Source organism: Mytilus edulis, chromosome 11, assembly GCF_963676685.1.
Source record: "Mytilus edulis chromosome 11, xbMytEdul2.2, whole genome shotgun sequence".
Classification (NCBI taxonomy): Eukaryota; Metazoa; Mollusca; class Bivalvia; order Mytilida; family Mytilidae; genus Mytilus; species Mytilus edulis.
Genome location: NC_092354.1, coordinates 66,486,034 through 66,510,573, shown reverse-complemented (window position 1 = coordinate 66,510,573; position 24,540 = coordinate 66,486,034). Strand labels below are relative to the sequence as shown.

Sequence of the window (24,540 nt, the reverse complement as noted above, 5' to 3'; positions counted from 1 at the left end):
TTTTGCCATCTTGATTTTTTTTCGACGCTGGTTCCATCTTTTTTTTTTGTTTGCCTAAAAAGTGAAAAATTTGCTTAATATTGTTAAAGCATTTGTATTTTTATTTTTATTAGGTATCATAATATGATACGGACAACCAGTCATTATTCATATCAAAGGAGTCTATCGACACTGGTACTCGCCCACGGGTCGGAAAAACAACTCCTCAGTCTACCGACCGTATGGGTTTCCAGTCTTGATACTGATATGAATAACGATCTGATTGATATTCAAGAATGTTTGACTAAGGCTTTCGCCAAAGTAGTCACCACCAGTCAACATTTCCGTCACTGGAAACAGAGCTGCTCTCGCAGTTAAGCAGGACTGCAAAGGTTTTGGTCGGAGAGGTCTTTCTGACTATAGCGGGGCATGCCACATGACACTTCCTCTCCATTGTTAGCTAAATAACACTGCCCTAAGTCAGTAAACCTTACCAGTGCAGGAGACTACTTCAAACTTTCGAGAATTTTAATTACAATAAAGCTCCTCCCCTTTCTTTTTCTTAAGATAGGCATCTGTCAATTCAATTTATTTGTTATTCGTAAAATTAGTTGGAAATTTAAACACAGAATTATCAAGAAAACTTTAATTTTAATAATAACCCCTAGATCATAGATGATTATTAGGCGTACCATACCTTTCAATCCTTAGGATAATGTGAATGTAAACTTGTTTCACCCTTAGAATGTCTTCGATAAGACTGTCCGAGCCCTACATTTCTCATCGTTTATATAGCAAAATGTTCCTGAATTGTGGAAATTCCGTAATTTACGTAATCTGATTGGTTAATTTCGAATCCGGCATTTTTTTTGCGATCGATAATCATTTCAATCTAATTTACCTGTTGGAGCGATCAGACGTTATTTTCTTTGCTAGCAAGGCTAATTTATTTTTGCAGTCTGATTTTGATGTAATGCAAACCAACTTGAAACTAGTAATTCTGTGTTAAGATGCTAACACAAAAGTCGCCGAAACGGACCCCAAATCATTGTCCTGCGGTATCCATGATGCCACATAACGAGTGTGTAAAGTTTCAAAATTTGAAGCATTTTGACGTTTTTCTTATTTTTGCTGTTTCCATGGTAACGGCGGCCATTTTGAAAATTCCAAGGTCAAACTGCTGCAGCAAATTGTTCTCTCCATAATCATATACCATCATATACCATTTAATGGCTCTAGAATAAATTTAACATGGATGTTCTGGAATGTTCTATGAAAAATCACCCCCTAGAATTATGCCAAGGAGACCCCCTACTGAAATAAAAAAAAGTTCCATGTTGAAACAGACATGTGTCTCTTAATATTCATAGAAGTGATCATAATTCAATTTATTCTATAAACAATAGCAAATTTAAAAAATGTAAAAAAAAAAATTGACCCTAATTATGCCAAGATGACACCATGGTATCATGGACATTGGGTTCTGTAACCCCCATGATGCAGACCCATACCCAGAAAAAATATAAAGTTTCCATCCTCTACTGCTTCCAAGAAAATGGTACCACAGTCTAAGGGGTCAGAAGGAGAAGAATAAGAATAATAATAATAAGAAACAGGACAAAAACATAAAGTCCACAAAACATAAAGTTTATCAAAACATAATATTACTTTAAGTTTCAGGACAGCCTAATCAAAAAAAGGTTGAAATAGTCATTATTTGATAAGAACTACTTGACATATTAATGGTCATTCACCCTTGTACTTAATCACACCAGGTTATTGAGGGTAACACTCATGAAATGTCTTGTTTATCACTCTCATGTTATATTAAAAGGATTTTAGTTTAAAAGTGATTATAATCGAGGAAATAATAAAATAAGTTTTCAATTGAGGAAATAATAAAATAATTTTTCAATTGAGGAAATAATAAAATAAGTTTTCAATTGAGGAAATAATAAAATAATTTTTCAATTGAGGAAATAATAAAATAATTTTTCAATTGAGGAAATAATAAAATAATTTTTCAATTGAGGAAATAATAAAACAAGTTTTCAATTTATACTACATATTATATGATAAACGGAGGGAGTATAGTTGGATATTAAACAAAAGACGTAGTATATCAGTATGTATCATCAAACATATTAAAATTACATAATTGACAAATCTCATCTTTAAAAGAATAATACTATTTAATTCAATAATAATATGATTTACTTCTTTCGAAAGACTGCATAACTATGTTTATAATATTTTCATTATGGCGTCTATTTCAAATCAGATTATTGACAAGTCTAAACTTGATTAAATAGTACGAAAAAGATAAGTTATCGCAATCTTTCAGTGATTTAGCAATTATGTTTCAAATTCAAGATTAAAAACTTTAAAAAATTTTCACCCCATAAATATTAAATATATATACTAATTAGTGCCAATAATATATATAAAGATTTACTTTTTTAAATAAGATCGACGCGATTTTTCAATATGGCGGATGTTTTGACACGTATCAACATGTTAAAGGTCACTACGTACAATAATGGAAAAGTTTAAACAGGCTTTCAATATTGATTTAATAATCATGTTATCACATATTAAATAGCCGTAGGTGAATAAATATTATGTAATTCCAGAGACATAATACAATAATTATCTGTTAATACTAAGGTGGGGTTTTCCTGTATGTCTATTATTAGACTGGGGATTTTCATCAAAACTACAATTTACCGATCAACAATTTTGAAATCCCACAGTTACAAGTTAAAAATTGACAATTTACGAAATAAGCATTTTCAAATTACAAATATGCAAGTTATAAATCGACAATGTACGCATTAAGAATTTTGAAATTACACAGTTACAAGTTACGAATTGCCAAGTTACGAATTTAGAATTTTGACCCCGTTGGCTTTCCATATTACAACGGCACACATTTTTATCTATTTTACAACGAATCGATAGTGAAAATGATTCAAATAATGATAAAACAAAAATGTTTCATCTGCATGTTGTACTTTGTATATAAAGCTGTTCCACAAAACACGCATCGTTTTGAGGTTATATGATATTCTTGGATATTGTATTTTGTTTTTTTTATTGGTTCCCACATATGAACTCGATATTTTTGGTCGTAAAGGCATGACTTGGGAATGTTATCAATATGAATTCAATCAAAATAGCGGCCAAATTGAGGAGTGAATTGTGGGGTAGTACACAATGATAGTATAAGTATAAAAGAGGGGCGAGAGATACCAGAGAGAAAGTCAAACTCATAGATCGAAAATGCACTGACAACGCCATGGCTGACAATGAAAAAACAAACAGACAATTAAGAGTACACGAGACACAACAAAGAAAACTAAAGAGTAAGCAATAGAACCCCCACATCTAATTATCTTATTATTGTAAACTTGAAGACGATCGGGACAAAACAAACTGCGAAAATATTCAATTTAGCCACAAATATTAACCTTTGAAAAAAATAGTTCATATGAGTATGCCTTTACGGCATAAATTATTAATAATCTTCATAGCAAAGTGGTACAGTATTTTTGTATAATTATGAATAATCATAATATACTTAAGTTCAAGCTAGTATAACACAAATACATGCTCAAAAGTATTTATTTTATAATTTTCACATCACTAAGACATACGTTATATGACAAAAAATGCTAAAAGTAAACATTAACTTCAGAATTGACATGTGGAACATATTTCAAAGAGACAACAACCCGACCAATCAGCAGATAATAGCCGAAGGCCACCAATGGGTCTTAATTCTTAAATTTAGCGAGAAAATCCCACAACCGGAAGTGGGCCTCAGTTGACCACTTAATACTAGTTCAGTAAAAATGAATGTCATACTCCAGTCAACGTTATTCTACTCCACAACCTAAATTAAAAAAGAAAACATAACAAACTAGTGAAGGCAAGAGGCTTTTGACATGAGACAGGTGCGGTATGTTTCAGTAAATGAACAAATAATCTGATTACCGTCATTTAACTTTTGATAAAGTATATATCATACGACCAAAAACCATTATTTCTTTATGATTTAAAAACGAATCAACAATAAAACAAAGTTGATGTAACATTTATAGTTATAGCAATCCATTTAGTATACACGATGTATGTGTATCCCTTGTATGAATAAGGGATCAGATTGTTCTACAGTTAACCATAAACAGAAATTGGTATTCATGAATTCTAACGTCCTTCAAACGCTTTGAGTACACACCCGTGCTAAAATATGAAAATATTATTTAGGTTGTTCCGATCGTACTCCCACGTCATATGTTTTTTTTTATGAATGAATTACTCGACGTCATAGAACTATGATGTTAGAATATAAGCGTTTTACGGGAAAATACACGCTTGTGAAACCTAAAATCATCACAAACAAGTGGAAACGTGAACAAACGATGCTAAAATGCGTTATATAAGCCATTTTTGTATACTTATAAGACATGTAAGTACAATTGTCATTTAGATTCATCCAAACCTATCTAAATATTTTAGTTTAAATAGTTTAAATAGTCATTTATTCAGTTTGCTCCATTCTTTTACGTCAATTTCACAGTGCGTTTATTTATGAGAACGGCAAATAATGCCTTCACCTTGGATCCAAAACAATTGCCGTATTTGTCCTATTAGAATCGAATAATTCATGGGGGCTTGAATATATAGTAATTTTACCACGGGTTGTCCCTTTATGCCGATATTTTATCCCTCGCTATCGCCTAGGGTAAAATATTTGTCATAAAGGGACAACCCCGTGGTAAAATCACGATATATTCAAGCCCCCTTGAAGTATTTCTTAAGTATGTTTGCAAAAAATATTCTACCGATTTTATTTGTTCGAGTTAACTTGTTTTTATCATTGACCTTTTGTTTCCGCAATATATTGAACATGTGAACATGACAGACGGACTGCATTGTTAGATAACTACATGGTTATGATTTTTATGTGCATTCTACATTAGTAGTTTGATTGAAAGGAACGCTTGATAATCTATAGTAAGAATTTGTTTATTTTTCCTCAATTTTCTTCGACATCTTATTCATGAAAAACCCATAAAATTGACTTGTGTATACAAATATGTTCATTACTGAACGTTCCAGCACCTTTATCACGTCGGTCTTTTGTGAACAAAATGCAAGTCAACAAGAACAGGATACTATCAACGAAGACGGTATGGCCAAAATTATAAGTTTCCCGAAGATTTATTGCCCTTAATGGATGACGTTTCACAAACTATTGTTAATTTTCTTTGTTGACTCGAAAAATGAAATAGATATAAATTGTATTTTACCAAAAAGAAACAAAGAAACATAAACTAAATTGGATTCATTATTTTCCATGGGAAACAAGTATCAATGTTTGTGGATTAGAGAAAAGTTTTACCGCCACCAAAGCTTTAACGAAGTATTAATTTACTATATCGAAAAACAATAATAAAAAACAATATCCCATAAAATTATTTTTTTCTGAATCAATGAAATTTGTTATTATCGATAATATATGAATATACGAATCCACAGGAAACCAACTCTTGATTAAATTTATACAAGCTAGTCATTCAACTAATAAATAACCGTTTGTGTTAAATATTTAATTTCTGTGAGCCCTGTTACATGATATTTAAATAATTCTGTATATTTGTACATATAATTATATATATTTATGATTAATAACTTACGATTCTTATATAATTCTACATTCATATAATACTTCCAGATATGGCATGCAGCAAACTATCTTCTGTGAATGTCAAAAGCGATAAACATTCTTCATCTTCGGGTAAGATTTATTTCAATAGGTGCTTTCTTTCTCATAAATATCATCTCGAGTGCAATTGTACTAGTGTTATGTGATTAGGTAGGTTTTCAACTTTAATGCGTGTGGTGTCTCCGTGTAGCCCGTATACAATGGTATAGTTTTATATCCTTTTTATATACTAATGTTCATGAATAATCTCTTTAGTGAAAGATTGCATCTTGCACCAAATGTAACCAGGTTTAAGGACGGAATTAAATGTTTCGTCTACATGTTAAAGATGTTTATTTAAACGACATAAATAAATAACCCAAAAAGTACATGTATGAAATATGATAAACTGGCTCGTTTCTATAGGCATACAACCAATACTCTCAAAGTGCATATACTATAAATACAAATTGGATCAAACTCAATTATAAAACAAGTCAGGATTAGTTGCTACATTATGTCCAATAATATTACGTTTTTCATTCATAGATTCATGAATGCACTATTTGTTACTACTTGTATAATAGATATAGGAAGTTGGATATGAGTGCCAATGAGACAACTCTCCATTCAAGTCACACTTTATTAAAGTAAACCATTATAGCTCAAGGTACGGTCTTTAACACGGTGCCTTGGCTGCCATCAAACAGCAAGCTATAAAATGCCCCAAAACTAGTGTTAAACAATTCAAACGGGAAAACCAATGGTCTAATCCATATATAAAAAAAAAAACGAGAAACGAGAAACACTTATGAACCACATCAACAAACGACAGCTTTTGAACATCAGATGCGAACAATTGCAGCGGGAATAAATGTTTTTATGGTACCAAACTTTCTTCCTGATCTGAAACAATTGTGTAACACCACAACACAGAGAAACACAGTATAAAATATTTTTACTCAATGTCGACTTAAAAGTCACGGATACAAAATGTCTGACAGTCAGCGATATAGGTTAAATTATTTGTAAAACAATTTTACCGTGTGAAAAATAAGGTTGTGACAAAGAGAAACAGCTATCACTCCCATTTAATACATTAATTGTAGATAGATATTGATTTTAAAAAAAATAGTATTTTGAAATATTTGCCGCTGAACACATTTTTTGTATTCCTCGGTTATTTAGTGAATGTGCTGAATTGATATAATGTTTTAACACTCCCTCGCCTCTAATCTCTTCGAACAAATAAAATCGGAACCAGCACTAGATACGTCCCATATGTCTCTGACTGTATTAACAGTTGACAATTTTTCAATATTATCTAAATAACAAATCTAATTATTTTCTTTTTTAAATTAGTTAGGTGTGAAATCATTCATGCATACAAGGTTGTTTTTAATACCCGTAGTTTTACGAATCATATTACTTCATAATATTAGAGCTTTCTTACAAATTGACGAAAGGTACGAACGAACGTAAAGGGAGCACGTATTTCATTTTTACAAAAACAGTTAAAAGAGTCTTTGTTTTATCCAGTAAAACAGCATTCTTTTCTAAATCAAGTTTATTTAAAAAAAAAAATAATATCGCAAATAATACACGATTATAATATAATCTAACAGAGAAAAAAAGTGTCAAATACACTTACGTCCGATACGTTATTTACGTAAACCACGAGTACACACATTTCCGCGGGATTTTTTTAAGCACGAGTTTCACGATTAACACTTCAATGACATTATTGAAGATCGTTAGTCTAAATTTAACGACAAGATTCACATTTATTTTTATTTGTTACAGTATACTTTCAGCAAATTATCAAAGTGGAATATCGAGATTTGCTATAAAATGATGATACAATTATTTTAAAAAGTAATGTTGAATAAATCTAAAAAAAAAAAAAAGGCTTTGTATATCAAGAAATGAATTTACAGTTTTACACCATATATATTGTGGATTTTATAATGACGATTTAACAGTACACATGTTTGGAAGATAGACACGAAGTTGTCACTTATCGTCCAGTGGCTAATATTTCATGAATGTTCAGGACTTAGGCAAAACGCAGTTATACGCTAAAATAACCGTTCCATTGCTCCGGTGTATCATATATCACATTAAGGCGATGGTTCAAAAGTTATGAAATGAGCACAAGCATATGGAATAGTATAAAGATCATCCTATTTTTTTCATTTTATTATTTTAAGCGTTGCAAATTATGAATCAAGGAAGTATTTGTATTTCTGTTAGGGAAGAAGACATTTGTATTTGCTTTGATATTTTCTTGGGTTAAACGGTGCAACATTGTAATATTAAAAGTGGGGGAGGGGTCGGTTTTTAGTTTTCTAGGGGACATTTTTTTCGTCTGACAACTCTATATTTAGAATACTTTGTAGTGTTACCTCCTCCGACCTGGTGGTATCAATAATCATATTCTAACCTATCGTACGTCCCGAAATCCTAAATATATCTCAAGAAAAATCCAATTTAATAAGTGTCGTAGCATGCACGATCATTGTCCGAAGTTCCACGACTATTGTATAAATGTGTCAAAATAAAGGATCCCTAAAACGAGTCTTACGTATGATTCGTCAAGCATACGTACCTTTCGTCAATTTGTAAGAAAGCTCTAATAACGGTCAACATACACGATATACTCTAAACCTAGCGGGGAACTCCTAATATACACACTTGTCAAACTTATCCCCATATTAAACTGCCTAATATTTTCTTGAGGGCTTATTTCACACACTTATTCTGAGCTTATATTTGGGGCTAAATTTTTTTCTTGTAAAATTATAAATATTGCCGTATTAACCATTTTGATTTCTATACATACAAAAAAAAAATCAAAGCTATGATGAACATTTAACACATCTTTTGCAGCTATTGAAAAAAATATTAAATCTATCTAAATTTAATTTATTTTATATTACCGTATTTTATTTTTTGATAGTTCAAAATTAACTCTACTTTGTATTGTATGTTGTACCGAATGTTCTATTTGAAGTTCAAATGTACTTGATACACATGATACATGTAAATAGCACTTCAGCATTCATGATTGAGGTAAAAAATATTATCACTCGCGAGAAAAAAACATATTTTCACCGGATTTTTCTCAACCAATCTACCATACATATTTTGTAAAAAAGTATTTGTAGATACTAGTAGATGGACGTACTGTACAAGACCCGACAAAACTAACTAGCGCCAGTAAAATTTCAAAAGTTCAAAACAAGAAAACTCGCATTGTTTCAGACACGGAAATCAAATCTTCTTTAATTTATTCACATCACGGTTTAGAACTTGTATTCTTTAAACTCCGATCTTACTGATTTCTATAGACTGACATCGGATTCTCTTATGTGGTTTCAGTTGATCAGATGTCGTACTAACGTTTATCCAAAATATTCTTCCCATTTCAATTTTTCAAATTCAAATTATTTAATCATATATCCTATATTCATTGCAACTCTTTTTCTGATAGAAGGCCACTGTGCGTGTGTAATAAGTATAGCTGTATCAATAATTGGCATTGAAATCTTTCTTGCATATGTTTTTTTTTTATATTTTATTCCGAAAAGAATCGTTGTGTACGGTATTTAGCTGACCACATAAATCCTTCTTTGAGCAATCCTGACACCCCTCGGTGTGTTCTACGACAAGAAAAACCTTCAAATATACATTATCTATAACCTATTTACACATATACAAGTTAATTGTTCTTATTAGAATATATAAGTTGTCTTATCAATAGGAAAAAATCGATGCGATCATTATTTTGGAGCAGGAATTTCAGATGTTGAGACGTGTACACTGAATGTTGATAAAACAAAACAAAGATTTTCGTTACCGTGTCAGTTCAAAATCGATCATGCCCGCTTGGTTAGTACCTATATCCGCTGTACGATGATACACGGTGGTATACGTCTTTGGTTAACCACAATATATTTGTCATCACTTATGTATCAATGTTGCTTTTGTATAAAAATCAAACTTGGGTTTTTCATATAAACTTGTTTACATTGTGTTACATCATCCAATATGGCTAGGCTCGTTATAGGTTTTTCATTATCACACTTATGCGGTACATGTACTGATTTTGCTCATTGTTGAAGGATGTGCAGTTACTAACAATTACATCACTTGGTCTACGGTTGATGGTCGTCTTATTGAAATTCATACCACATATTCTGGTTATCGTACATTATACAATGTACATGTTATACAAGACTATAATACCTAGTATTATCAAATGAATTATAACAATTGTTGATAGTTTGCAGACTTTTGTTAACTTATCAAAAAGCAGCTACATGTGTATGATCAATATGGTAGACATGATCAATGGTGTCAGATGTAAACAAGAGTGACTGTGCACATATGCTGAAATGTCATGTTTGCTTTGCCTATATACATGTATGAAGGTTTTGCTACAAGTATCACACAAACTTTCCATTTTAATAGCCTTTGAAAATGAAGTCACAGTCAAATTAACCAAGCCAAACAGATGATGAACACCCAACAAACTGACATTCCATACACAAAATTTAGTGTTTTATAGCATCTGTGAAATAAACTTACATGTATAAACATTCTTAACATCCAAACCATGAAAACTAAACATTGCCCAATGAAACATGAAATGAGGTCATGGTCAGATTTAAAGCCTGACAATCAAACTTGTACAACTTATGAATATCCATATATATAGTGATTCTATACATGTCATGCATGTACATGTATCTACCATATTTCAAAATGAGGATCCTTAATTGAGATGTTGTTAGACAAGAATGCTAAATTCAATAAAAGTAATACTAGTACTAGGCTAGATCACATTAATAAGTTACATAAAAGTCTGCTACTACGAGTGTTTTCTAATGAACTGTAACACATAATTAAGTGAGCAAGAGATTATACTATACTAATAGCTTTTTAAGCGGTGCAACATGAATACCAGTTTGTAGCCTTTTCGATATATCTGTTTGGTTTATTAGTTTTGCAAAAATCTTAAAATACCAAGTCTTAAATGTGTATGGTAATGTTTTTTTCTATATTCACATATACTTACTTTTTTCGAAAATTAGTTTATTGCATCTTTTGCAAGAACACAGAACTTGTTATGGATGTTTTATAACAGTTATCAAACATTTAAATTGCTGTAAATGGTTCATGTGCGAGTAAGACAGCATTCAGTAAAATACCAAACGTAATCGTTTAGTTTTTTTAAACTTTTTACTGAATACAAACATGTATTTGTATCAGGTGGAACATCATAGATATGTCCAAAACAATAAGCCTCTTGCTAATCTAGTATGTATTTTTTTCATTTCACGTCATATGTATGTTTAATAGTTATGTGTGACGTTCATTTCACTGAACTAGTATATATATTAGTGGCTAGCTGAAGCCCACCTACATGTGTGGGATTTTCTCGCTACTTTGAAGATGCATTGGTGGCCTTGGGATGTTTTCTACTCTTTTGTCGAATTTTTGTCTCTATGACACATTTCTCCATTTTCATTTTTATTTTATTATTAACAATATCAAGAAGCAAGAAGGTTAACAAATATGTTGGTGTAAAATTACATAAATGAAAATGTCCGCGAAACTGTTGCATTTTCTTTAGCAACTAAACAATGTGACGTCATATGTATACTCACGATCGTAAGTTTACATTGAGTACGCTTCAGAATTGTTTCAACGTTTGCAAAAAAACATTTTGAGGCTCAAAATGTGACTATCATGTTTATTTTGTGAAAAATTACATACTCCCAAAAAATAGAATTCAAAATGGAAGTAGAAAGTGAAATTTACCCCTTTAAAATATTTGTCAACCTCTCATGAAAATTATCGTTACAAACGAACTGCATTAGAATGCTATGTTATAAGAAATATTCTAATGAATCCATAAAATTAAATCATAAACCACAAATAAAAAAAAACAAAAAAAAACATACACACACTTAATCCGACCAGTTTTTATTCCCATTTACATTAAAACTTTAATAAAATTTCATAATTATATAGAAAGGTAACAATACAATGAATAGTTCATCAGCTTAAAACACTAAATGTACGTACGTGTCATTCCAAATTGTCAATGCTTAAATTGGATTGCTGAATATATAATAAACATGGAATTTATAAGAAGTGACAAACAACGATATATACTAAAGTGTTTATAAAGTTCAATCGTAGTGCATCATTATTTAACTGATGAATGCATTGGTTTCGTGCCATAAAAAGGACAGAATTTGAACATTTTCTATTGTTTTAAACGTAAATACACTGACAGTTAACATTTTAGGCTTTGCAAATTTAATCACTCAAAAAAAACCGAACACGTAGCAATGAATTTAGTCTCAAAATGTCATTTTCATTGCAATAACAAGGATATTTGTAAAGTGTCTGTTTATCTAAGGATATTAGGATTCCATGTATGCATTTCCACCGACATATGCATTGGTATGTGTATAAAATTGGTTTTTTTCTGGTTTTTTTTTTAATAAAAGCATTGTAAGGGTAAATTCAACGCTTTTACCAAAAATTAATATTAAATATCAGCACAAGTTGTATATCCTTGTATATTAAACTCAAGCCTCTTGTCAGAAAAGAAGTCTATTTGTTTACATTTTTTATCATAATCACTCGAAAAAAAAGTGGTCACACAAGAAAAGCCCGATCAAAATCACGATCCAAACCGGACACTATACCTACCGTGACGCCCGTTTCGTCTTCATAAGAGAATCATCAATGATATACGATATTCAAATATCATTAGTATACACTTATATTAAATCTTTGCAAGCAAAAACAAACAAAGGTCAAACGATTTTGAAATCACTCTAACAGGGAAAAAACGAAATCTGAGCAAAAATAAAATGCAGCAGGTTTAAAAGGAGTAATACCTTCATGGATTTCCCTCTATTAGTCTTTGTTAAATTTGCACTTTTCAAAACAATTGTTCAGAATTAACTTTTGGTTTCGAAAAGAAATACTTGGCATGAGTAAAGTTTTATCCTGTCCATTAGAATAGAAAAAAACTCCACATAACACTTCATTGCATATAAGAAAATAATCATCACTGGAAGTTAACCAATCATTACAAATGTTCGCTTTTTTAAAAGAGTTCAAGATCTAGTATCAATGTAACCTCAAGTTTGCAAACTATTCTATTGAAACCTAAAATAAAAAAAGTGGTGCTGTGAAATACAAAATAAATATGTTTATGACCCAGAAATGATGTAATGCAATAAAATGTAGGATCAGTTACCTACAAATGTCAAATTCAAGGGATTTTTTTTTTCGACCTGTTTAAACCTGGAATGACGTACTATGATTTGATGGTATAACACCTAAATGTTTCAAGAGGTGCAATCCCTTAACTGAATTGTACACATGATCAAATTTAATTAAAAATATGGTCTTCAGCATGGAGCCTTAGTTCACATTGAACAGCAAGCTATAAAAGACCCCACATTCATTTCCGTTTGTAATAATTTTCTGATCATACCTCGCAACACACTCCGTGGACAAATCCCTATGTAATTCTCTAATAAATTGACTGCCTTATTGGCTGTCATGAACGTGACTGGAAACGAACCTGTCTTGAAATAACCTGAGAGTACTGACGTAGGTTGACATTATAAACATGACTAACAAAAAAAACAACATTTAAATGCTTTTAAAAAGAGAAACATTTGATAACCGAACTCGATTTCTGAATAATATACATTAGACATAAGAATATATTTAAAATTAACTGCAACTTTTATTAAAAATCGTTTTCAAATAAGAAGATTTCTGATAGAATAATGTCTTTGGCAAGAAAATCTTATTGCTAATAGAGTGTATACATATATATTTTTTTAAATAGTTGGTTTTTATATCGTATTAATTTGATTTGTCAGCTTACTTGACATGTGTACCTTTCGATTAAGTTATTGTATTTACTGTTGAATCTTCTTTTTTAAAACATAGATAAATAAACGTGTTTTCTTTCATTTAAGGTGACGAGAAGCGATATCCAATCACTCAAGAAACTCCGGTAAGGAAAACCTTTAGTTTATCAAAGTAATTCATATCCATAATCTAATTTTGAATGTAACGCTTTTTCTGATTGGCTGACAGGTTTTCATAGACATAATTTATTCATGTGACCGTGACGTCATCAACGTTTTTTAATGATTTACTCCGCTTTAAAATGAAAGGAGTAGGTTCAGTAAGACCCCTTTTTGGCCCCAAAATATAGCAGTTTTACAAAATTGTTAAAAGGTAAACCTTTAGTTATTTATTGGACAGTAGAATGCTTCTGCTACATAAATATGGGCTGTTTTTGACAATGCAATGCACATATATCCGGTACTAGCACCATTAAGTCATGCTAAATTACTGAAATCCTCATAATTCTAGCATTTTAGTTAAATTTTAGACGGTTTTCGTGTAAAACGAAAGTGGCCGCATTCGTGTTCATCCTTAATATTGAAATTTAAGTTGTATTTTATGATAATATATAACATATATAAAGGTTGAGGATGAACACGGATGCGGCCACTTTCATTTTTACCAAAAACCATCTGAAAAGTGACATTTTTCGGCATATTAGGTAGATTTTTCATATTTGAGCTTGAATCGGATCGTTTTTAATGACTAAATCTGTTAAAATCTTTCACATACATTAATTAATTCAAATAAAATAGACACTTAAGTGTTTAAAAAGTGGTCAAAATCTTTCGTCAGATGAACCTGAAATTTGAGGCCAAAATCGGTTCTTACCGGACCTACTCCTTTAGAACTTTATCATAAAAAAAGATTGTAACATTTTTTTTCTATTCGAAATAACATCAAAAATGTGTTGCACACTTTATAATAACACGCTACGCTGGTTATTCAGCATGTTCAGTGTGCACCACATTTTTTATGTTATTTCTACATCGACAGAAAAAATATTACAGTCATTCCTTGAATGCATTGAAAATTGAATGCAGTTCATCTGAGAAATTAAAACGAATAACAACACATTACTAATTAATTTTGAGAAATGATTTTAATAATGTTAACGTGACAGGACCTAGTCGATTTACAACATTACAACGCATTTTTTCGCCTGTCCCAGGTCAGGAGCCTCTGGCCTCATAAGACTTGTACGATTGTTAATTTTAGTTTCTTTTATATATTTTGGATTTAAGTTTGACGTCCATTATCACTGATTTGGTGCATTTCTTTTTTGTTAAGAGGCCAACTACAAATGTAGACTCTGGATGCGAAATTTTTTACAGCATTAAAGACCCCGTCATGCCCTTCGGCTGTTTTCTGCTCTTTTTCGGGTTGATGTCTATTTGACACATTCCGCATTTCCATTCACAATTTAAGGTTGAATTTTATTTGAGTAGATGCATTAATATCTTTTAAATATAGTTATATGAAACATCTTCTTCTATCTACTGTCAGAAGTATTGACTGCTTTTAAATAAAAATAGCAAAAATTGGATTTGTTTTCAAGTAAGATTCACGATTTTAAGATTTAAGAATAGTATTACTAACAAATCGATTTGTTTAGAGTTCGACCTTTAAGAACTGTTTTCATAGTTTGTTCGACTTTTTTTAAATGTCCCATCCTAGGAAATGTATTTGCCCATACATTTGTAATACCTCCTCATTTTTTTGATACATGGTCCATGTCTCAGCCTCTTCGTGCCATTGTGAAAGTCTACGGTTTTTATAGGAAATCATTACATATTATGTACCCCACCTGTATATCATAAATTAGACAGTTTGTTCTAACTTGCACATTACATGTTATATCAACCAAAGGGCTGCTCAAGTTTACATACGGTATGGGTGTTGCCAATAGTTTTTTTCCTTTAAAAACTCATCATATAAAACAGGAATGAAAATTGGTTTTTGCGCCAGACGAGCGTCTCGTCTAAAAAAGACCATGCTACGTCAATCTTTAAAGACCCAAATGTTGCAAAACACTTATCCTACCTCCATGACAAATATGTTGTTGTCCCCGCAAATAAAGCCCAAACCAATATCGTTTTTGTGTGTAAAAATCATTACATTAACTGCTTGGTAAAAGAATTAGGTACTGACAATTCACCTGGAATTTCAACATGTACCCTCACGACACTTACCAAAGAGGAAATCCTGGATAATAATAGGTCTGTTCTCTGTTCCTTTGGCATTTCAACCAAAGATGAAAACTGGATCTTTCATCGCTGTATTTGATACCTAAACTACATGTACATAAGTGTCCTTACAAACAACGGTATATTGCTGGATCTTCCAAGTGCTCCACGAAACTTCTTCCTAAATTATTAACTTCTATTTTATCAGCAATCAAAGACGGTCTTCAAAGTTATTGTGAAACTGCCTATTTTAGAGGTGGCGTGAATCAGATGTGGATACTTTAAAAATTCCAAGGATCTTTGAGAGCACATTCAATCTAACTGTCTTTCATCTTGTAATAGTATTTAAAACATTTGACTTTTCTACACTTTACACAAATATTCCACATTCCAAACTAAATTAGACAAACTGAAAGAGTTGGTATTGCTTTGTTTCATAAAAAAGAATGCCCAACGTAGAGACAAGTATCTTGTCTTAGGGAGGGATAAATCCTACTTTGTAAAGGAGCACTATGATCAAACAAAAAATTCTCTGAATCTGACATTATCAAGATGCTTGATTCTTGATTGACAACATATTTGTGCCCCTCTTCTTGCCGACTTGTTTCTGTATTATTATGAGACTGACTTCATACAGGAACTTCTTAGGCAGACAGATAAGAAGTTAGCGATATCCTTTAACTCTACTGTCCGCTATATAGATGATGTTCTTTCACTAAATAATTCAAAATTTAGTGACTATGTGGAACGCATCTATCCCATTGAACTACAGATAAATGATACTACAGATACAGTTAACTCGGCCTCATATCTTGACTTACATTTAGAAATTAACAATAAGGGTCGGTTGAAACAAAACTTTACGACAAAAGAGATGATTTCAGTTTTCAAATTGTGAACTTTCCATTTCTAAGTAGCAACATAACAGCAGCACCTGCATACGGGATATATATCTCCCAATTGATACGATATTCCCGTGGTTGCATTTCCAATCATGATTTTCTTGATAGAGGGTTGCTGCTCACAAGAAAGCTAATAAAACAAGAGTTCCAAATGGTAAATTTGAAATCATCCCTTCGTTAATTTTACGGACGCCATCACGAGTTGGTTGACCGTTATGGAATAACCGTTTCACAAATGATACCAGGTATGTTCCTTACGTCGTAACTACAATCCCCTTCCCTTCCATGAATGTGACCTACCGAATTACACTATTTACCGGATTTGTTATAACAGAAGCAACACGACGGGTGCCACATGTGGAGCAGGATCTGCTTACCCTTCCGGAGCACCTGAGATCACCCCCAGTTTTTGGTTGTGTTCTTGTTACTTATTCTTTTGTCTTCTATGTTGTGTCATGTGTACTATTGGTTGTCTGTTTGTCTTTTTTCATTTTTAGCCATGGCGTTGTCAGTTTTTTTTCTTTCGATTTATGAGTTTGACTGTCCCTCTGTTATCTTTCGTCCCTCTTTTATAAGTGACGCTCGAATAAAAAAGAAAAGCTAAAGAAGTCAAATAAAATTCGAGAAAAATTTTTATGTTGCTCGATAATGACCTATAATTTGTTTATACTCTTTCTCATGTGCTTATTTGTTGTTTTTTTATTATTCCAAGTTCCTTTTTTGCACAACACAAACAAACGGTCATGACAAGAGTGTCACGGGTAATGAGAGCCCCATTCATCCGTTACCTCCCTCTTGGCCTTACTTTTTTCAATGTCCAAACAAACTTTTGCACGACTCGAGAAGAACATTTTCAGTGCTATAAATATATTTGGGAACAGCCGAATCGAAAATACATAATACATATTTTCGCAATTAAATTTTTTTTAATTTATTTTTGTTCTTCCGTCGCCGGGATTCGAACTCATACTACTATACTGAGATATCGTGACACCAAATCGCCTTGAACTGTATCATATATGCTAGACCACATAGCCATCTAGGCTGTTTATACGAATTAAATATACAGAATGTACACAGCCTTGTTTTATCATCCCTGTTGGTGATCCGGTTGTTACATCTGTTGTAAAGTTGTCATTGGTTCAGATGACTTATATATCAAGTGCCCCTCCAAACAAATAATAATCGTCAAAAAAAATATCAGACATTATAGGCGGTTATATATTCACCGAGAAGTCGTCATGATAGTCAAGTCCAGTAAAATGTGACAGCGTGTATGTTTGATCCACTACCAAACTTAAATCCATAAAAAGACTAACATTTGGTAAGAAGGATTTACATGTAATAATACTGCTTTTTTAAAAGACGAAACAACTGGTCAATTCAAAAGAAATCTTGTGTACACTGGGTGAGTTTTTCACAATGCAATCTGTTACCGTGTTGTTGTCTAGTCGTTTAAGTCTGCTATCAGTCGGTTCGATATTTAGAATTTTTAGTAGTGGTTTAAAATAACTAAAATTTATATTCGAAAACATTAAAAGCAAGGTGGTCATAATTAAAAGGTACAATATATGCTTAAGACCCTTTCATGTTGTCGTTAAACTTTGGTTTCCATCAATATAAACCCTTTGGAAATTGAAAAAATTATCTTATAAAATATAAATGCAATCAAAGAATTACTTTTATACATGATTTTTCCAGAAACAAGAAAAAGAACATTCGATCGCTCAATTAGCATTTAAAATACAAATATCAATTAAATAATATTGGAAAACCACAAAAAAAAAGATATTGTCACTTTATAGTTACAGATCGTCAAACATTTATGTAAAATGGCACAGGCAGATGGCTTGACCTCTCTGATATCTAAATCATAATGATAATATGCAATAAGTTAGTTAATATAAAGACAAAATGGCATCAAAAGGAATTTCAGTACCCAAATGCCTGATGAAGCGATTCATTTCTATTTATTAAATATATCAATACATAATATTATGAACATTGAGAAATCAGGGATGCTCTAATCCCTCGTGTTTTGACAAAGCTGAATACTAAGTCTTTCGAAAATATCTTTTATTTTTGCCCTCCATAATTGTGTCTATTAATATCTTTATATTTTATTATGTTACAATTCATAACTTCAGGCGAAAATAAATTATTTACAAAATAAACTCAACACCTTCGTATGGGATCAGCTCGCCTGACAGTGTGCAGCAAAGCTTTAATTTTATTAAAGACAAACGCAATGTAATAAATGTTCTTCAGTGTTACTGTCTGCCTAGGCCGCTGCAGGTAACAGACACAAAAACCAATCTACAAAAATAAAAAAAATAAAATTTTATTATGTACGCAAATACATATTATGAATCAAATAAAGATTCTGTTCTTACACACATTATAATTCACATTAATAAAAAAAATAACAAGAGAAAAATACATTAAGTTTATTTAATAGGGAGGGTGGAAAACTTTCCTACACCAAAAACGAAACTCGAATGACAATATCTTTAATTCACAAAACCGCAAAAAAGTATAGCACGAAATATTTGAAATGACGTTATTCAAATATTATGGACAATTCTAACTCGACCAATGAAAATCATTTAACCTATTATATACTTTAAAACACCTGTAAATTTATAAACAAATAAACATGGTAATGTGTACATACCAGTGTAGATAACTTTATAAAATATATTTAGTGAGGTCAGTGTTCTGTTGTTTCCTTAAATATCATCTTTTACATGTTCATTCTTGGTTATATGCTGCTGGTATAAATATATACTATTAGGCAATAAAGAGAAATATTCGATTGACATACGGGTTCTTATTCGAGGACAACGAGAAGTTACGATAACTTGAATTAGTCACAAAAAAAGATTCCCTATATCTCCTAATTTTTACAACTATTATCTTATAACAATTATGCTTTGAATGTTGTCTGATATTTCTTTTTTTATTATATTCAAATAGCAGCCGGTTGAATATTAAGTATCGAATAACCAATAATGAACCAGCTGCTAACTTCACAGACATTAATACCAGTACCTATTTGCTTTTTAAATGAATACAATTTTTTAGTGTCACTAGGCCATGACCAAATATGATGAATTATATTCAAGAGACACGTGTCCCTCGTGATTATGTCGATTTCCTACCGTTTAATGTGACAACTTCTCTTTTCTTTGATCTATCGATCGTAAATGGAATGATCATACATTATCATTGAATTTATATACATGTACTGTAATTGTACGAAGCTTTCAACATTTCAAACATATATGAGCTTAGGCAAATAATGTTTTTCTTGAGTAGAGAATCAACGAAACAGGTTTATCCATAATATCATAAATAGAGATATTATTTCGTAGTGTACACAACACTCATATACAGTAAATGATTTCATGGATTTATAACACAAATAATCTCAAATTTTAAAAAAGGTATGCACAAATAGCATGGATGCAATTTTAATGCCGAAAACTAACAAACATTACACAAGAGTGTTACCCTCTTCAAAAAAAGTTCACACATTAATATCAACTATCAAGTAGGAAAACAAGTTTTGTGTTATCGACATGATTTATTAAGGATAGTTGTTTTTGGGGTTTTTTTTTTAGCAATAATACCATTCTTTCAAATGCTTCCTGAATTTATGTTTGTCTAATGTTTGATGAATATACTTGGTGATTCAACACTTGTATTAACCTTTAAGAATGTATATTGATTGCAAGATATATAATCGTATTTTTTATGGAACCAATATTTTCAAGTTTTGTTTTCTTTGGTGGCAATAAATGGCGTTTATGGCGAATATGTAATCAAGTTTATCTTAAATGTCTCTCAATATGCATTATCCTTGCGGTAATTGACTGTTGTTTTGGGTTTTTTTTTTGTATCTCATTAATGCTGTGCGGTTTTGGAAAACGTTACCATTTATTCTGCTATAGGCGACAATACTTACGTTTTCTAAATTTACCACTTTTTCTTATAAAAACCTGATAAAACGTGTATGTGTTGTGTTGGTACTTAATTATTTTGTTTTAAAGGTTGAAGCCAAATTGTATCATGATCGACTGCCAAACGGAGCTGGTTAATGTTATCTATGCCCATCGTCATTTTACACCAAATTTACGAAATTTGGAAATTCTTTTCGAATTATTCTGCAGAAAATATTTCAATAGGTTTCAAAATTTATATTGTAAATATACACACTGCAGTTATTCATAGATAAATGATAAAAAAAATATCATACCCTTACATCCTTCACCTGCCTTGGGTACACAAATGGCCAACCTAATGCTGGGAAAATGTAATGGTACCGTTTTCCCTTTATTGTCATCTGATATGTATCTTGATAAACGAGGTTTATATAACTAGTTAAAATATTCGGTGTGTGACTTCATTATCACAAACCTCGTTTATATGGTTCTTGAGATCTGTGTTTACCCTTTTTTTTCTATAAATTTGGTTCAATGGCTAATCTTTGATATTATTAAATAGTATTATATGCCAGTTCAGAGTTTATATATATTTTTTTTATTTTCTGGTGATCGGTAAATGAAGTTTTGTTTTGTTTGTGCTCTACATATCTATTTGTAATGGCTAAAACTACGAGGTTGTTTTTTGTTTCAATTGGACTATGGCACGAACCACTAGTGGTTGTTGACAATCAGCAGTCACAAATGTAACTTCATATCATAAATGAATTCATCTTGTACCAATATCATAAGTTCTGCAAAAGTTTGGTATTAGACATGTTTCGACATTGGACAATGTTACTGTATCGGTAAGGAGGTTGGCTGTGGATTTGTGCATACGAGTGTTTTTCGGGCTAATCAATGAATAATCACCTCTTCTATCATTTTTGTCGCTTGTTATTTTCTAAAGCTTATACATAGACATTGCATGAATATTACATATACTTTTATCATTAGTGTATGTAACAATATTCTGTAAAGTCTCTGGAAATGATAGGTTACAGTGCGTTTTTTTTATATGGAAAGGGATGATCTCCTGATTGACCCATAGTTAACTTCTGTGTTCCCTTGTGTCAATCATTTTTGTTTTGTCACCATTATATTTTCTGCAAATTCGATACCGAAGCCTTTTTTTACAATTTTATTAAGCAAAGTTTAGTTTCGTGTGTTCATTGTCTAACATGCCTACTTGTAGAAACTGACGCCAGTGACATAATCATCCAGTCAGGATAACGTTAATGTCCTATATTTAGCCTTGAAGATAGGTGCATCTAATTTTTCAAGGAGACTTCAACTCGCTACAAGGGAGTTCACACCTGCTACCAAATAGGAAAATCCTAAGTAAACATCTACGTCACCCGTTATATCTTTCAAATTGTATGTATGCCTGCTGAAAAAATTATACATACTATGATTGACCTACATAGTTTACTATTCATTCTATTCTTACTATGAATTTGGTAAATGATTAAGGTACAAAAATGAATAAATTGCTGCAGTGGGTTATCTGTGATTCATACTTTATAGAACATGTAGATTATTAGTTATGTTGAATGCCCATTGGTATCTATCCCCTTTTTGTTTTGACAAATACTTTTTGGATTGAAAAGTTTAGATCTGGAAAAATATTTATTTTTATAACACTCTGAAATGCAGTTGGTTGCAGATGGTCAAATTACGGTACAATTCAGATATATTACGAAATAAAAGTAATTTGTTTACAATCGTACTGTATTCTTAATCACAAGAATTTTGTTTTAGGTTAAAGAGTATGCTAATCTTCCTCAAATAAGGGTAATATTGATTGGGAAAACAGGAAACGGAAAAAGTGCAACTGGAAACACTATCTTAGGTTGGAAATTTTTTGTTTCAAAAGCTTCGATGCAATCCGTGACAAGCATAGGAAACATGGGGAAAATGAAATGGAAAGGGAAAATATTTACAGTGGTAGATACTCCTGGAATTTTCGACACTAACATAACAGAAGAAAACCTTCGGTTGGAAATAGTGAAGAGTTGTGGTATGATGGCACCTGGACCACATATTATTTTGTTCATATTTTCAACATCTCGGTACACAGAGGAGGAACAAAAAACTCATGGAAAACTTGTAGAGCTGTTTAAGGAAGATCCGTACAGCCATATGGCCGTTTGTTTTACTGGGAAAGATGATTTAGAGGAAGATGGTATAACCGAGAGTGATTTTTTGGGAAATTGTCAACCTATTAAGGATTTAATTATTCGGTGCAACGGAAATATATTGTTTTTGAATAATCGTTTGAAAGATGCAGATAAAATAACTGAACAATGGAATCGGTTATATTCTCTTTTTCGTAGAATACTTGACAATAACAATGACAGGGAATACACTGACGCGCTATTCAGAAAAATTGAGGAAAAGATGGATGAAATAGAAAATGAACAACTATCGGAATTACCTAAAGGTTCACCGCAAACACCAACAAAACCTGAATTGCGTGCAGCGAATCAATATAGTATATCTCAAAATGGATTTATATTGAAAGACTTACTTTTATTTTTCACAGTTGGATGTGCTACACTTGCGATGATAATAGGAGCTGTGCTGTCTATGTAGTATTGCATCTGTCAATGCTATGTTCAGTATTTCGTTTAAATTTAAAAACCAATAGTTGAGGAACAAGCAACAATTATTGATATAAAGGGAAAAAAATTATACACCAGAAATAGTTTAACGACCAATTGTTTTGCAGTATCAAATCTGAATATTCGTAGTTATGTCCTCCGGATTATTATGTTTACCCGAACTTTCATGGATATATAATTATCTTTGTTTAGGACAAAATAAGTAATTTTTATTTTCTGTGAACGCATAATACAATCTTTACTTATCATAAAGTCCGGGCTATTTTCTTCTGTAGTGTAAAGTTATCAGATTGTTCTTTTAACAAGCTTTTCAACATGTTCTTTAATAGATCATTGTACTATTTTGTGAGTTTCAACAGGTCTTCAACCCATTCCGATTAAACATAGTTTGATATTCTATTCTTTCTGGTTTTTATTTTCCTCTGATATCTGTGACCTATGAATTGTACTAAAATTTAAAATGCAACAGTAAATATAATGATGTACATTCAATCTTTTTATTTTGAGTTGTGTTAGTAATAAAACTTTTATTGTTTTATCTTTAGATTATTCTTATAGATATTGAGACAAAATTAAATGCATTTGTTCGAAAAAGTTGTGTTTGTTACAAATGTCTTAATATGTAAATACCGTAAAAGAAAAACAAAGCTAATGGGGTATCCTCCATCACACAAAATAAGTAAATGCAGAAAAACATTTAACACAAAAACCAAAGGAACAGTGCTTCGATCATGTCTATATTGGTGTTCGATATTTTCTTCATTAGTATAAGTTCATTATTCAAAGGTTTATTTGTGTCCTTGAGCGGAATAATGACAATACAATGCTCTTCGGTTTAATTTCTTATTTTTTTTCTTTTGTGCTCAGTGATGTTCGTCATGAACTAATACACAATGACCTTTATTTGTTTTGACATTAATTTTTCTTTTCCCACGACTATGTACGAATATATGATGTTATTTGATATGTTTTTTTCCAAAAAATCAAAGTAGGTCTGGTGTGTATGTCAATGAGGAAGCAACAAAACGACAGGTGTCATGTTCAAAGCTGGTTCTGCTCACCATTTGAAGCATCCAAGTTCACCCTCAGGGTTTTATTTAGAATTATTGTTGTTAAGTCTTTGCTGTGTTTGTGAGCTATTGTTTGTCTGTTAGTCATTTTTCTGTTATAGCCATTGTGTTGACAACTTATTTTCTACTT

The 24,540-nt window shown here is 31.5% G+C and overlaps 2 protein-coding genes across 2 annotated transcripts in view; one reads left to right on the top strand and one right to left on the bottom strand.

Annotated features, from left to right (window-relative positions):
- Positions 1–24,540, bottom strand: part of LOC139496111 (uncharacterized) — a 198,761-nt gene that overhangs the window by 5,201 nt on the left and 169,020 nt on the right. The window lies entirely within an intron of this gene.
- Positions 2,001–23,726, top strand: LOC139496109 (GTPase IMAP family member 9-like). Its single transcript, XM_071284572.1, has 4 exons — positions 2,001–2,104; positions 5,720–5,782; positions 13,711–13,748; positions 22,478–23,726. Exons 2-4 carry the CDS (start codon positions 5,722–5,724, stop codon positions 23,309–23,311), a joined length of 933 nt encoding a protein of 310 aa, XP_071140673.1. The 5' UTR covers positions 2,001–2,104; positions 5,720–5,721; the 3' UTR covers positions 23,312–23,726.

Excerpts from the sequence above, each read along its gene's own strand:
- LOC139496109 (XM_071284572.1), top strand. The coding sequence starts at position 5,722 with ATGGCATGCAGCAAACTATCTTCTGTGAATGTCAAAAGCGATAAACAT. Across the intron at positions 5,783-13,710 it reads TAAACATTCTTCATCTTCGG|GTGACGAGAAGCGATATCCA; the intron begins GTAAGATTTATT and ends CTTTCATTTAAG. Across the intron at positions 13,749-22,477 it reads CAATCACTCAAGAAACTCCG|GTTAAAGAGTATGCTAATCT; the intron begins GTAAGGAAAACC and ends ATTTTGTTTTAG.